Here is a 14,377-nt window from a genome sequence, read left to right on the forward strand (position 1 = left end):
ACTCAACAATGAAAAAACAAAACACCAATTTAAAAAGGTGCAAAGTACTAAAATAGACATTTTACCCAGGTAGATATGCAAATGGCCAACAAGCAAATGAAAACATGCTCAACATTGTTAGGCATCAGCAAAATGCAAATCGAACCACAGGGAAATACTACTCCCCACCAATTAGGATGGCTATTATCCGAAAAAAAAGGAAAAATCAATTGTTGATGAGGATGTGGAGAAATCAGAACCCTCTCACATTGCTGGTGGGAATGTAAAATGGTACAGTTGCTGTGGAAAACAGCCTGTCAGTGCCTCAGAAAGTTAAACATAGGATTACCAGAAGACCCAGCGATTCCAATCCTAGGTATATTTACCAAATGCTTGAAACAAGGACTCAGGCACATTCTTGTACACTAGTATTCACTGTGGAATTATTTATAATAGCTAAAAGGCAGAAACAACTCAAGTATCCATCAACAGATGAATGTATGAACAAAATGTGGTATAGCCCCACAATGGAATATCATTTAGCATAAAAATGAATGAAGAACTGGTTCATGCTACAACAGGATAAACTTCAAAAACATTAAGCTAAGTGAAATAAGCCAGACACGAATGGTCATATATGATTTCAATTTTGTGAAATATCTAGAATAGACAAATTCACAGAGACAAAGTAGAATAGAGTTTGTCAGGAGCTGGGGAGGTGGGGCATTGGGAGTTATTGTTTAATGGGTATGGGGTGTCCCTTTGAGATGATGGAAATATTTTGACAAGAGGTGGTGGTTGCACAATATTGTGAATGTACTAAATGTCATTGAATTGCACACTTTAAAACGGTTTAATTCATGTGAATTTATCTCAATAAACACAACTCCACCCACTGCTCCCCACACAAAGATGAGCCTAGAACATCTTGTTTGCCAGAAAGCAAGTCAGTGATCAAAGAGTGATGAGGACACTTCAAAATTACCCAGAACCAGCTTGAATTGGTCAAATCAGGGACAATCTGTATTTTATTAACTTAGCAACAAAAAGAAACAAACTACTGATGTCCACAACAGTATAGATTGGTCCCAGATGCATTCTGCTAAATGAACAAAATGAGCCACTACAGACTACATACCATGTGATTCTACTTGCAAAACTATAGTGACAGAAACACATCAGTGGTTGGCAGGGGTCAGGACTGAAGGGGAGTGGATTGACTTCAAATAGGCACTACGGAACGTTTGTGGAATTATAGAATTATTCTATATAATCATTATGGTGGCTACCTCAATAAAGCGGATAGGAAATAGAACTAGCTGCCCATGTTTGAAAGAAACTTCACATTTCCCCACTATTCAGCTGCCATGGCCCGCATGACCCAGGTAGCTATAGGGGGCCAGGTAAGTGGAGACTGACCCTTGACAAGGCCTATGTGCTCTCTGGACGCCTGGGCTGCTTCACTCATTTGTGTGAGCACTGGACCCTGAGGGTGTACGAGCCAAAAGAAATTGTGCCTGACTCCTAAACGGCTTATAGGACAGAGAAGGGGTGAAGCGATACTGGGGTTAAGGGCTGTGTCCTGGGAGCCTGAGCTGGGGGCGGCCTGCGAGCATCTGTAGGAATAGTATCCTCTTCTCTCTCTGGAAGCCTCTGTGGCCACTGCAGGAATCCCAGCCCCTCCCAGCCACAGGATGGGCTCTGCTCTCCCTGGTGCCATAGTGTGCTGGCATAGTGTGCTGGCAAAAGGAAATAGCAGAGGCAGATGCACGGGCTCCAGGCTTGGCAGGAAGACTGGCTGACCCTGCTTTGGGACTGCAGCCCTTGAGATTTTGAATATCAGAGGGAGGGGGTTGCCCAGCAGGCCCGCGCTCTCTGATGAGGCATGCATGTGGTCCAGTGATGAACCGAGTGGGTGAGGGCTGAAACCACCTCTTCCCTCAGATTTTCTGGAGCGTCATTCCTGGCACAGGGCACAAAGAGGTTCAGGATGCTTATGACTCCAGTGTAGATTATGTCCTTCATAAAACAGAACAAACCCTGTCTGTCCTGTTCAATGTTTCTTATTTTACATTCTTTTTTTTTTTCTCACATTACAATTGTGACCCAGGATTTTGCCTGGGTAATGGAGTTTGCTTTGGGGACAGCAAGAGGTCATTCTTCCATCCCATCCTCTCACCACATACAAGGCTGCTGGGCAGGAGGGGTCAGGGACATCAGATTGTGGGGCTTTGAATTCTACCCTAAGTCTAACCTGGGGCCTGTGAGTCCGCTAAAGAGAAAACTCAAATTGCATATTTTTAAATACAGAGACCAGATTCAAGTTTGGGAGTAGACAGCTGTTGTACAGTGGGGGACTTAGTGGGAACCACAGAGGCGGCAGGCGGGACCAACGAGGGAGCACCTCCCAGACTAGAGCGTGATTCATGGCTGCAGGAGCAGGGACATTTGATATTGTTGACAGCTTTTGTGTGTGAAGTCTTTCTGTGACCTGAAAGGTACCAGCCCTGTGCCAGAGCCTGCGGTGGGAGCTGTGTCCCCTGGAGGCAGAGGGTGGTCCTGAGTCCTGGCCTCATCTCCATGGAGGGAATGAGAGCAGGGCACCAGCTCTGGGGTCAGGCAGCTGTCTAAGAAGATGTGAGTCCCATCCCTTTCCCCAAACACCAGAGGAAGGGACCTTGACAGGGCTGGCAGAGGCCCAGTCTTGTTCCTCCAGGACAGCAGCTCTCTAGTGCGGGCGGCCGGGCTGCCTTTGCACTTGGCTGGGCCATCCTTGGTATGCTGGTGGTGATCCAAGGGGTTATAAGAAAACAGAGCCCCGGGTGCCCACAGGTGCATTCAAGGTGCTGCAGGAAGAAATTCAGATTGCTTGACTGTGAGGCTAGTCTGTTTTCCAAATGCATGGAGTTGGAAATGCCCTTTAAATTGGCACACGGAGATGGCGTGTTGGTCAGCACTCACCTGCTGCAACAAAGACACCTCCAATGCAGTGGCCCGAAACACAGAAGCTGGCACCTCCCTCTCCTAACCCTCTAAAGATGAGCAGTCCACGTTGGTGGGACTGTGCCCAGTGAGATCACTCAGTAGCCCTTGTCCTTCCTTGTGGTTCACCTCTCCTTGAGGTGTATGGCCACATCCGGCTCCTTTCACACCTGTACTCCCGCCTGTGGGCTGAAAGAGGAGAGGAACTGGAGGGCAGGAAACTTCACATATAAGGACTTGAAGTGGAAGCTGCAACATCACATTCCAAACCTAGTCACATGGTTGGCAGCCATGCCAGCTGCAAAGGGACATAGGACGTGTGGTCTCTAGTTGGCACTGTATGCCCAGCCGAGACTTTCCTCCTAAAAGGAAGAAGTGAGGACTGGCTTCAGCAGGAAATGGTAGGAAGCTCTTCTAACGTGATGAGGGGCCTAAGCAGATTGGTCTTCAGTTTCCCAACAGACCGGTGGCTTGAGGGTCCTCGCCAATGCTGGTGTTATCTGTCCAGCAGAGCACAGCATGCTGTGATGCAGAGAAGCTGGTTCCGGACAGGCCCTTACTGCCCTGGGTCCTGCAGCCAGGCTAGTTGGGGCACCACGCCCTGAAGCACACAAGCTGGGTGCTCCCACCTGTCTGCACCCTCTGGCAGGGTGGGCATGGGCCTTGAGCCCTGCTCTGCTTCTGCAGCTTGTGCCCTGCCTAGTCCCATCACATTTGGATACCAGGTCCAGGCACTTCCCTTCTCAGTGCCCAAATCCACCGCCATTCTGTGACCACCTAGGAGGCAACCATGGTTGTGCCCTGCCAGGCCCTTCCTCAGCAAGCTGAGAAAATAGCTCCTCCTGGGGCGAGGGGAGCTGGAAGGTTTACCTCACCGCCCAACGGGCCGGGGTGTGAGCCTGGCAGGAATTTGGACAGTCTTGACACAGGAAGCAGAGCAGCCCATCCTGGCCTGCAGAGGGCGCCGGGGGTGGTCAGAGAGCAGGAGAGCAGCCTGTAGCGCTGAGCTCTTGGCTTGGCTCTCATAGACCTGTGTGTGGCCTACATGGGCTCTTGGACACCGTCAGACAAGGACTGGAAGGACATGTGGCTGGGGTGGAGGACAAGGGTCGGAATGGAGGGCAAGGGAGGAATAGAAGCCAGACACACACACTCACTGCCTCCCCTCACGCAGCACAGAGCCTCCTGGAAGGGGCTGGGCTGGCAGGGACGGTCGGGGAAACCATCCACAGCCAAGGCCTGGGTCTTGAAAGCAGTCTGGAGAGACGGCGGCAGACTCATTTCACGGGCTCAGAGGCCAAGGAGGCTCCTTGGCAGCTCATTGGCCCTGTCAACTGTGGCCACTAGAAGGACGAACTGTGTTCAGGGCCCTGCTTAGTGGCTGACAGTACACTGGGCCCTGGAACTGCCTCACCCTTCTGTCCCTTCAATGTTCGTAAGCCTCCCCTACGTGCTACTCTCTGCTGGTCTGTCACTGTGTGTTGTCGCATTATTTCATGGGATTTAAAGAGTCAAGCAGTTCAAATATAAGGAGCTCGTGGCTGTCAGCTGCAGGGCTCCTGGAGGCAGCTGCTCAAGCAAGAGGGTTGGTAACAGGCTTTCCTAACTGGACAACAGCAGCCAGTGCCACTCTGCGGCTCTCACAGAATCACTTGACATGAGCAGATCAGCAGCGCCCAGAGCCACAAAGCCTTCCTGAAATAAAACTCCACGAGCAGGGGGCTCTTCCCCCATGGTCCCATTGTCAGGTCTGGCAGGAGGCGACAGGCAGCCCACTCCCAAGGGTGCACTCACCAGGAGAGTTGCAGGAGATGTTAGCACCCCATGTCAGTGGGGAGGAGCTGCCTGAGGGCTATGGTCTGGGTGGAGGTCACAGCCTCTGTCCACCTGAGGTTCCTGTGGGGCTCCCACCCCATTTAGTCTCCCGCTGGTGCCTCCCATGGGTTGGACCTGAGTGGAGGTCAAGGCTGGAGTCCTGCTGACAAGTCCTGGAGGTCGTCTCCAGGGACACGAAGCAGGTGGAGGAGGGTTGGCGGTGGGGGTGGTAGGGGGTGTCTGCAGGAGCAAATAGAACCTCCAGCACACTGCTTTGCTTCAGGAATGACTTTTCTGACTCAAACTCAGCAGAGTAAGTGGCATGCTGTCCCCTGCCCCACCATACACTGCTCCTCACCAAAACCAAAACCATAGGCCCCCGCTGCTCACCAAAACCAAAGGCCATACTCTCTGTGCCTACTGTCTCAGGCCACGCCTGCCAACACCCCCCTGCTAGCTGGCCAATGGCGACTCCCTCACAGGGGAGCATTATTCTCAAATGGGGATGTATGAGACTATCGAACTCAGCACTCGCATTTCATTGTTTGTATTCGATGCCTTATTTTATACACGTAATATGTGCATGTGGTCTAAAGAGACAGGAAGCCCTAAAAGGCTCACATGGAATACCTCTGCTCTCTGAACCACCTTTCCCTTTCCCCAGGTCCCTTTCCCAGCAGCAGTGGTGTTTGTCTGGTTTGGTGTTTCTCATTGCTAAGTCATTGGGTGTAGCTGCCCTGGCTTCTTCCATGAGAGACCATCCGCTGATATCTGTTGTGGGAGATGAGGACTTAGTTGTTACAAACTGGCCTCTGTGCCCTGTCTCATCCCCTAAAGCAACTGCAGAACTTCTGGTTAAATCAGCGTTCATCACTTACATTTCATGCCTGGGCAAACATCATCCTTTCTCATGGCTGGCTCTGCCTTACCCTCTACTTCCCCAGGGCCAGGATAGTTTTCTTGGCCTTTCCCCTCTGGCTGCCCAGCCTCTCCAGAAAGACCTTTTGCCTTCTCCTGGCTGGAGGGTACAGACCTGGCTTGCAGTGCCCTGGAGATCTTCAGTAGTCTCTTAATCTCTTCCAGGGGACTGGGAACCCCCTGTCCAAAAACCTTGTCTCCATGTTCCAGAGAGGACGCCTCTGCAGTGGTGCGGGAGCAGCAGCAAGCTAGCCCCATGCTCAGTCGTGCCCTCACAGACTCCGGTGGTGTCTGCTGCTCAGCTTTCAGCTCCGGATGCCCAAGCCTCCTCTCAGTCAGGTCCCTCATCCAGCTCTGGCTTCCAGAGCTCAGCTGCTGCAGTCTCCTGTCCTCCTATCATTCTGGGTCTATGCTTTCATGAAACATCCCGCTGCAATCTGAGAGAACCTTCAGTAGACAGTATTATTACATTTGTTTTCAATCCACCTTCTTAACCCAGAGATCGACTTTATCTTATATAGCTTTTCTTCTGTGCCATTATTATTATAATTCCTTTCTGTTTCAGGCAGTGAGACTGTTTCCTTTTACAGCAGTTGTAAACCAAAAAGTATCTGAGACAGGTCCCAATCAATTTAGAAGTTTACTTTGCCAAGGTTAAGGACACATCCCGGGAGACAGGTCTGTGCTTTTCTCCAGAGATGATTTTAATGGCTTCAATATTTAAAGGGGGAAAAGCCCGCTGGAGAGGACAGAGGGAGAGTTTGGTCTCATTACTGAATCCACATGTTGCAAGAGAAAAGGAGCAGGTAGGGGAATGGTCAATTATGTGTTCATCTTGTGCTCACTATAAGATAAGGTGAACATGGAGTGAAGATCTTTAACCTTTTATCTGTCACTGTCTGCTCAGGAACAAAAGGAAAGACTGCTTCTTGCATGACTTGGCTTTCAGCTTAATTTTTTCCTTTCAGCAGAGTGAACTGGGGTCCCAGTTTTTATTTTCCTTTGTAAACCAAAAATAAAATTCTAAGGCTCCCCAACCATTTGAATGAACCCTTCCTCTCCACCAGGGCATTCTAACGTTAACCAGAAAAACTGGTTTAGGCCATGATGGGAAGGGAGCGTTGAACCTGCTTCATCATACCATTTTCCTGTTAGCAGCGGTGGCGAATCAATACAAGTCTGCAGCAACCTCAGTTCTTGCCTCCTCAGAAGAAAGAATTCAGCCGAGGGGCATAAGGCAAAGGGAGAGACGGAGGCCAGTTTGGAGCAGGAGTGAAAGTTCATTAAAAGGTTTATATACTTTTTATAAAGGTTTAGAGCGGGAATGACAGGAAGTAAAGTACACTTGGAAGAGGGCAAGAGGGCATCCTGAGCGATCAAGTGCACGGTTTGGCCACTGATTGGGGCTTATATGTTGGCAGGCTCCCGGAGGGTTGCATCCCTTCTGCCCTGATTCTTCCCTTGGAACAGGCTGCCTGCCTGCGCCGTGGCCTGCCAGAACTTGGGAGGGGCCACAGGTGTGGTGTGTTTACTGAAACCGTGCGCATGCTCGCTTGAGGTGTTCTTCCCTCACCAGTCAAGTGTTTTAAACTCCACCGTTTTGCATCTTAGTGCACATGCTGGAACCCACTCGCCCAACTCCTGAGACCTTATCGGGAAGCTGCTGATTACCAGTTTCAGATTGTATCTATCTATTGGGAGACTGCCTTTTCCTGGCGCTGGCTGCAACCAATTATTATTTTAGAGAGACAGTTTAACGACTGCCTGACCATCACCTGATGGTGGCCTGACATTCCTGGTGGGGAGGCCCTCTCCTGCCCTGCTCATGTCTGACTACCACTCCCTTCTGGATTTCAGGAAAAGCTGACTAGCATTAACATCAACACAGACCTTAAGTGTGATAAGAAACATTTATAGTCTATTCTCTCTGAAGCCTGCTACCCAGAGGCTTCATCTGCATGTTAAAATTTTGGTCTCCACAACCCCTTATCATCGTAACCCAGATATTCCTATCTATTGATCTCAGGTCTTTAGATACTAACATAACTCTTTCAAACAACTATCAATCAGAAAAGTTTTAAATCTACCTATAACCTGGAAGCCCCTCTGTATATCTTACATGTTTTTGATTGATATCTCCTGTCTCTCTAAAATGTATAAAACTAGGCTGTGTCCTGACCACCTGGGGCACATGTTCTCAGGATCTCTTTGGCCATTGGTCACCCATACTTGGCTCAGAATAAATCTCTTCAAATATTTTACAGTTTGACTCTTTCATTGACATCTTTCACATAGCAATATTAAGTTTCCTTTTAAAATACATGTATTTAAGTACATATTCATAAAATGTAAGTTGATTTGCAAAAATATTACTAGGTAGGGCAGGCACGGTGGCTCACACCTGTAATCCCAGCACTTTGGGAGGCCGAGGCTGGCAGATCACCTGAGGTTGGGAGTTCAAGGTCAGGAGTTCAAGACCAGCCTGACCAACAAGGAGAAACCCCATCTCTACTAAAAATACAAAACCAGCTGGGCGTGGTGGTGCATGCCTGTAATCTCAGCTACATGGGAGGCCGAGACAAGAGAATTGCTTGAACCTGGGAAGCGGAGGTTGTGGTGAGCTGAGATTGCGCCATTGCATTCCAGCCTGGGCATTAAGAGCAAAATTCCATCTCAAAAAAAAAAAAAAAAAAAAAAAATTACTAGGTAAACAGTGCAGGTAAAAAGTGACTGGTAGAAATCAGGAGTGATGGAAGTTTGGGAAATAGAGTACTTAAGGAATTTTAAGGTTCCTTAGATATTTCTGAAATCTAATGATTTTGTAACCATCAGGAAAGTAAAGAAAAATACCAAAATCTCCAAATTCGTTTGATCTGAAATACCCACATGATCATCTCAGTAGACTGAGAAAAGTTTTGACAAAATCCAACACTCTTTAAATGATAAAAACTCTCAATAAACTAGGAATAGAAAGGAACATACTCAACTCAACAAAGGGTGTCTGTTCTATTCCACAGGGAATAGAACATTCGGTGATGAAAGACTGAATGCCTCCCCTGGGATTGGGAGGAAGGCAAGGAGTTCTCTTCTGGCCACTTCCACTCAACGTTACACTGGAGGTTCTAGGTTGTGCAACCAGGAAGAAGGAAACAATCCTGTCCAAATTGGAAAGGAAGGAGTACAATTACTTTTATTTGCAGGTGACAGGAACCGGTATATAGAAAATTGTAAAGATTCCACTAGAAAAACTACTAGAACTAATAAAACTAGTTCAGCAAGATTGCAAGACATAAGATCAATATACAAAAGTCAATATATACTAGCAATGAGCAATCCAAAAATGAAATTAAAATTTCATTGACAAAAGCATCAAAAAGAATAAAAATATTTGAGACTAAGTTTAATAAAAGAAGTATAAGACTTGTACCCTGAAAACTACAATATATTGCTGAGAAAACTTCAATAAGCTCTATATAAATGGGGAGCTATTCCATGTTCATACATACTGAGACTTCATCATTAAGATAAAATACTCTCAAAGTGATCTATATATTCAAGGCAAAATCCCAGAAACTGATAAGCTGATCCTAAACTTTATACGGAAATACAAAGAATCTAAAATAGCCAAAACAATCTCGGAAAACAACGAAATAGAAGGAGTCACATTTCCCACTTTCAAAATGTAATACAGGGTTACAGTAATGAAGACAGACAGTGTGTTACTGGCGTAAGAATAACCAATGGAACAGAATTAAAAGTCCTTCTGGACTCTTTATGACCAACTGATTTTTCTTTAATTTATGACCAACTGATTTTTGACAAGGGTGCCACGCAATTAAATGTGGAAAAGGCAATCTTTCAAGGGTACTCTGTCCAGTGGTACTGGGACAATTAGATACATGCAGGCAAAAAAATGAACTTAAAAGCTTACCTCACATCATACATAAAAATTACCAAAAATAGATCATAGACTGAAATATCAGAGCTAAAACCATAAAACTTCTAGAAAAAATGAGGAAAACTTTATGATTTTGCATTAGGCATAGTTCTTAAATAAGATGCCAAAATCATAATCCAAAGGAGGGAAAAACTGACAGACTTTATCAAAATTACAATTTTTGTGCTTCTACAGACACCAAATGAAACAAGCCACAAATGGGGAGGACATATTTTCAAATCACATATATGGTAAATAACTGGTATCCAAACAATGTAAAGAGCTCTTATTGCCCAAAAATAAGAAAACAAACAACTCAGTTAAAATATGGACAAAAGATCTGAAAAGACATTTCACCAAAGAAGGTACATGACTGGCTGAGAAGCACCTAAAAGGCCCTCAATATTGTTGGTCATTAGAGAATGAAAATTAAAACCTCACTGAGACACCACTCTCTACCCATTAATGCCTATTATAAAGAATTATTGTCGAGGATGCGGAAAAACTAGAAATTTCATACATAGCTAGTGGAAACATAAAACGGTTTAGCTGCTTTGGAAAATAGTTTAGCAGCTTCTCCAGAAGTTAAATATAAACTGACCATACAACCCAGTCTCTCCCTTCCTTCATTCCTATTTATTTATTTATGAGTCAGGGTCTCACTCTGTCACCCAGGCTGGAGTGCAGTGGCATGATCTCAGCTCACTGCAGCCTCCACCTCCCAGGCTCAAGCAATCCTCCCACCTCAGCCTCCCAAGTGGCTGGGCCCACAGGCACACACACCACCATGCCCAGCTAATATTTTTTTATTTTTCGTAGAGACAGGGGTCTCGCTATATTGCCAAGGCTGGTCTTCAAGTCCTGGGCTCAAGCTGTCCTCCTGTCTCAGCCTCCCAAAGCACTGGGATTACAGCCCTTCTTCTATTTCTTGCAAAAGAAACGAAAACAAAAACATACGGGTTTCTGTAGTCTCTTTATCTACAGGCACAGCTGCTTAAAGAAACCAGACAGCCCTGTGTCACCAGAACTTCAAGACCCTTCCCTGAATACCAGAAGAAGATGAGAAGGCAGAAACCAATGCAGTCCAGAGCAGGGTCCTGACTGAGGCATCCTAACGCTGAAGTCCCCGCCCCTAAAGGAAGACAAGGCCATCAGGTGTCCCATCCCAGTGATGTCTGAGCTCCACCCTGTGCAGGCCTCCTCCCCTTGCCCATGCAACTCTACAGTGCCTGCTCTGCCTGTGGGGGAGTTGCTGTAGGGCAGAGCTCCCCTTTCCACTTCCCGGCAGTGAGTCCCAGCACCTGACTGCCTTATCAATTGGCCAAGGTTGAGTAGGGAATGGATGCAGTTACTGGTGGCATATTCATAGCAGCCTTAGTAACAGCCAAACAGTAGAAACAGCCCAATCCACCAAGCGCTGCATGTGTAAATCAAGTGTGCTATTCAGTACTCCTCCTGCTGGAATACTATTCAGCCACATGAAGGAATTCAGCACTGATCCACGCTCCAATGTGCATGAACCTTGAGGACATTACACTCAGTGGAAAAGCCAAATGCATAAAATCAGCATGCTGTGCGATTGCATTTGTACAAAATGTCCAGAATAGGCAAACTTTTATAGACACAAAATAGACCGTTAGCCTCCTGCGGCTGGGGTGAGAACAGGGATCGGCCGGCAAGGGGCACAGGGTTTCCAGGGGGATGACGAAAATGTTCCAACATTTGGGCTGTGGTGATGGTGGCACAACTCCATAAATTTATTTAAAGATCATTGACTCATACACTGAGAACAAGGGGAACTTTATAGTATATAAACTATACCTCAACAAAGTTATTCACATTTTTATTCAATCAAAAATATCAGTTCGGATATAAATTTCCCTTTGCCTAGATTCAAAAGCTAACAAAGCAGGGCAGCCATGTGCAGGTGCCTGGGGCTGAAGAGGAAGGCTGGGCACTTCCACACCTGCAGAGGAAATCATACACCAGTGCTATTAAAATCCTGTATTAAAGCCACACATACCCACTGGAGAGTACATATGTTGAAACATCTTAGCGCACCACCCTGAGGGGCACAGCATCTTGGTCGGGCAGGGAAGCATGAACCCTGAAGTCAGAAAAGCTCCAAGCTCCTCTGTAAGAGGAGCACGGGCAGCTGGGAGGGCCAAAGGAGATAGCACAGGTCAGATGCTGGGTGCCGCACCTGGACCTCAGTGCCACTCAGGAATCCATGGGCACAGGGCTGGGCAGAAGGGAGAGCAGGAGGACGGGGAGGAGGAGCAGTTAGTGAGGGGTGTTTCATACCTCACTTTCCAGCTTTTCATATGTACCCATGATAATAGCGATTATGCTGTCATGGTGGCTTTTTCCACTTACCACTGGAAATGACTCTTTCTCTCTGCCTGTTTTTTGTTTGTTTGTTTTCTTGTTTTTTTTTTTTTTTTTTTTTGGAGATGGAATCTCACTCTGTTACCCAGGCTGAGTGCAGTGGCGCGATCTCGGCTCACTGCAACTTCCACCTCCCAGGTTCAATAAGTTTAAGCAGTTCTTCTGCCTCAGCCTCCTGAGTAGCTAGGACTACGGGTGCGCGCCACCACACCCAGCTAATGTTTGTATTTTTAGTAGAGACAGGGTTTCACCATATTGGCCAACCTGGTCTTGAACTCCCGACCTCGTGATCCACCCGCCTCAGCCTCCCAAAGTGTTGGGATTACAGGCATGAGCCACTGCGCCTGGCCTTTCTGCCTGTTATTAAATGTTGTCCACGAACACTGATGTGTCCAGCCGGGGGAAGCTTCTTGGCAGCCCCTCCAAGGGAAGGGGCTGCAGTCACCAGGGTGGGAGGCACCCTCTTCTGCGCTCACCATACACCACTGCAGGTGTGTGCCCAGCAGCTGTTCTCCTATGTAGAGGTTCTTTCTACATAATTCATTAAACTCTTTTCCACAAATATTTGTTGCACACCTACTAGGAGTCAGGCAGTGTATCAGGAGCTGGGAATGCAGTGATGAGCAAACCAGGCACAGGCCCTCCTCCCATGCAGTATGCAGTCTCCTTGGGGAGGCAGACTGGAACCAAATAACCAAGAAGGAAATTCTCTGTGGGTGGGGGCTGAGAACACGTTGATTAGATAAAGGGGAAGGGAAAGGGCTGCAGGCGAGAAAGTGCAGAGCTGGCTGGCTGGGCACCTGGCTGAAGAGCAGGGAGCTGGGGGTAGCTAGAAGATGGGCAGCCCCCGCCAGGCAGGGCCTTGAGCCATGCTAGTGACTTTGGTCTGTGGTATCAGAGTACTGGTGGTCATTTACATAGGCTCAAAGTCAAGATCCACCACTCATCAGTGCATGACCTTGGATGCATTACTTATTCTCTCACCTCAGTTTCCTCACCTGTTAAATGGGAGCAATCACAGTTGCAGGGAGGAAGAAATGGCTGTGGAGGTCCTCAGATGGTACTTGCACACTGGGAGGCTGGCTGGGTGTTTGCTATTCTTACACAATCCAAAAGAAACAGGGTATCTTTAAAAGGTTTTAAGCAGGAGAGTATCATCATCAGATTTGTGGACATGGGAAGGACAGATGGGAGGGGATGGACATGACAGGGGGACTTAAGACATGGAATTGAGAGGGTCAGATGTGGAGGGGAGGCAAAGGAAATGTCAAGGATGAGCCTGTGCTGGGGCAGCATGGAGGTGCCAATTGCTGAGATGTGGGTTGTAGATGTGGTGTGTGCTGGGAGGCAGGGTGCGTGCTGGGAGCTGTGGCCTAGATGTGTGGCCAGGGGACAACAGTGCCTGAGGAGGACCCAGGGCTATGGAGCAGGAGGGGCTGGGGTCTCTCCCTCCACACTGCTGGCCTTCCTGGTGTGGGCCACCCATGCTTCTGAGATGTTTAGCATCCCTGACCTCTCCCAGGCAAATGCCAGTGCAGCTCCCCACTCTCCAGTTGTGGCGGGGTGGAAGGGGAGTGGGGGAAATCACAACTGCAGTTGGGAGGCAGTGCTCTAGGTCTCAAGGCTGCCCAGCACCCAGAGGGCAGCCCTGCACTCCAAGCCTGCCCTTCCCAACACACTGGGCTGAACCCACCAGCCCCTGGGCTCTGTCTTCAGAAGCCCCTCCTCAAAGTACCAGCCCACCACTTAGCCCCCACGCTACCATCCCATAATGCTCTGCCCACCACCCCCTTCCCCGCCCCGAGTGACCTCCACACCCCCCACTCCCTAAGACTTCTGCTTTGCTCCAGGAACTGCTCTCCTGGTGGGGGTGAGGGCAGCCCCACGCCCATGTCCTCACCTCATCTCCTGGTGCCCTGGCCCTTGCTCTGAGCAAAGCCTGGCCTCCCATGCCTGGTTCTGGGCAGCGGCTAAGGGATCCACACACAAAACCAAACAACACACAACCCAGTGCCAGGGACACATGATCCTCCAGTGGGTGACCCTGGAGAGCTGCACCTGGAGGAAGAGAGGCCTGGGCTCTGGCCCCCCTGCCTGGGGCCTGGTCCTGCTCTGTGCCTTGTGCTGTGTAACCCTGGGCAAGCCCTTCACCTCCTGACCCTCAGTCTCCTCAAATGGAGGCCAGGAATAAGCCATGACTCCTGGCAGCGTTGTTGTGGGGTTAAAGACGACACACCTGCTAGATGAGTGCCTTGCAACGCAGGGCAAAGGAATGAAGGGGGAGGAAGGGTTGCCCTCACTGGGCCTCTGGTGATCCCCAAGCTGCCCTCAAGCAGTCCCTACACACCTGTGTCCTCC

At 48.4% G+C, this 14,377-nt stretch overlaps 1 protein-coding gene across 1 annotated transcript; it reads right to left on the bottom strand.

Annotated features, from left to right (window-relative positions):
• Positions 1 to 1,333: 1,333 nt before the first annotated feature.
• Positions 1,334 to 6,135, bottom strand: LOC104675927 (protein TXNRD3NB). The gene is made up of 6 exons (XM_030937292.1): positions 5,655 to 6,135; positions 5,407 to 5,547; positions 4,007 to 4,051; positions 3,837 to 3,913; positions 3,426 to 3,483; positions 1,334 to 1,368 (listed from the first exon to the last, which is right to left on the bottom strand). Exons 1-6 carry the CDS (start codon positions 6,040 to 6,042, stop codon positions 1,334 to 1,336), a joined length of 744 nt encoding a protein of 247 aa, XP_030793152.1. The 5' UTR covers positions 6,043 to 6,135.
• Positions 6,136 to 14,377: the final 8,242 nt, after the last annotated feature.

Source organism: Rhinopithecus roxellana, chromosome 1 (assembly GCF_007565055.1).
Source record: "Rhinopithecus roxellana isolate Shanxi Qingling chromosome 1, ASM756505v1, whole genome shotgun sequence".
NCBI lineage: Eukaryota > Metazoa > Chordata > Mammalia > Primates > Cercopithecidae > Rhinopithecus > Rhinopithecus roxellana.

Bases quoted from the DNA above. Each gene is read 5' to 3' on its own strand.
- LOC104675927 (XM_030937292.1), bottom strand. From the start codon at position 6,042: ATGAGGGACCTGACTGAGAGGAGGCTTGGGCATCCGGAGCTGAAAGCT. The intron at 5,548-5,654 runs GTAAGTGATGAA...CTCCCACAACAG, and splicing joins TGTTTGCCCAGGCATGAAAT to ATATCAGCGGATGGTCTCTC. The intron at 3,484-3,836 runs GTGAGGTAAACC...TCTGCATCACAG, and splicing joins ACACCCCGGCCCGTTGGGCG to CATGCTGTGCTCTGCTGGAC.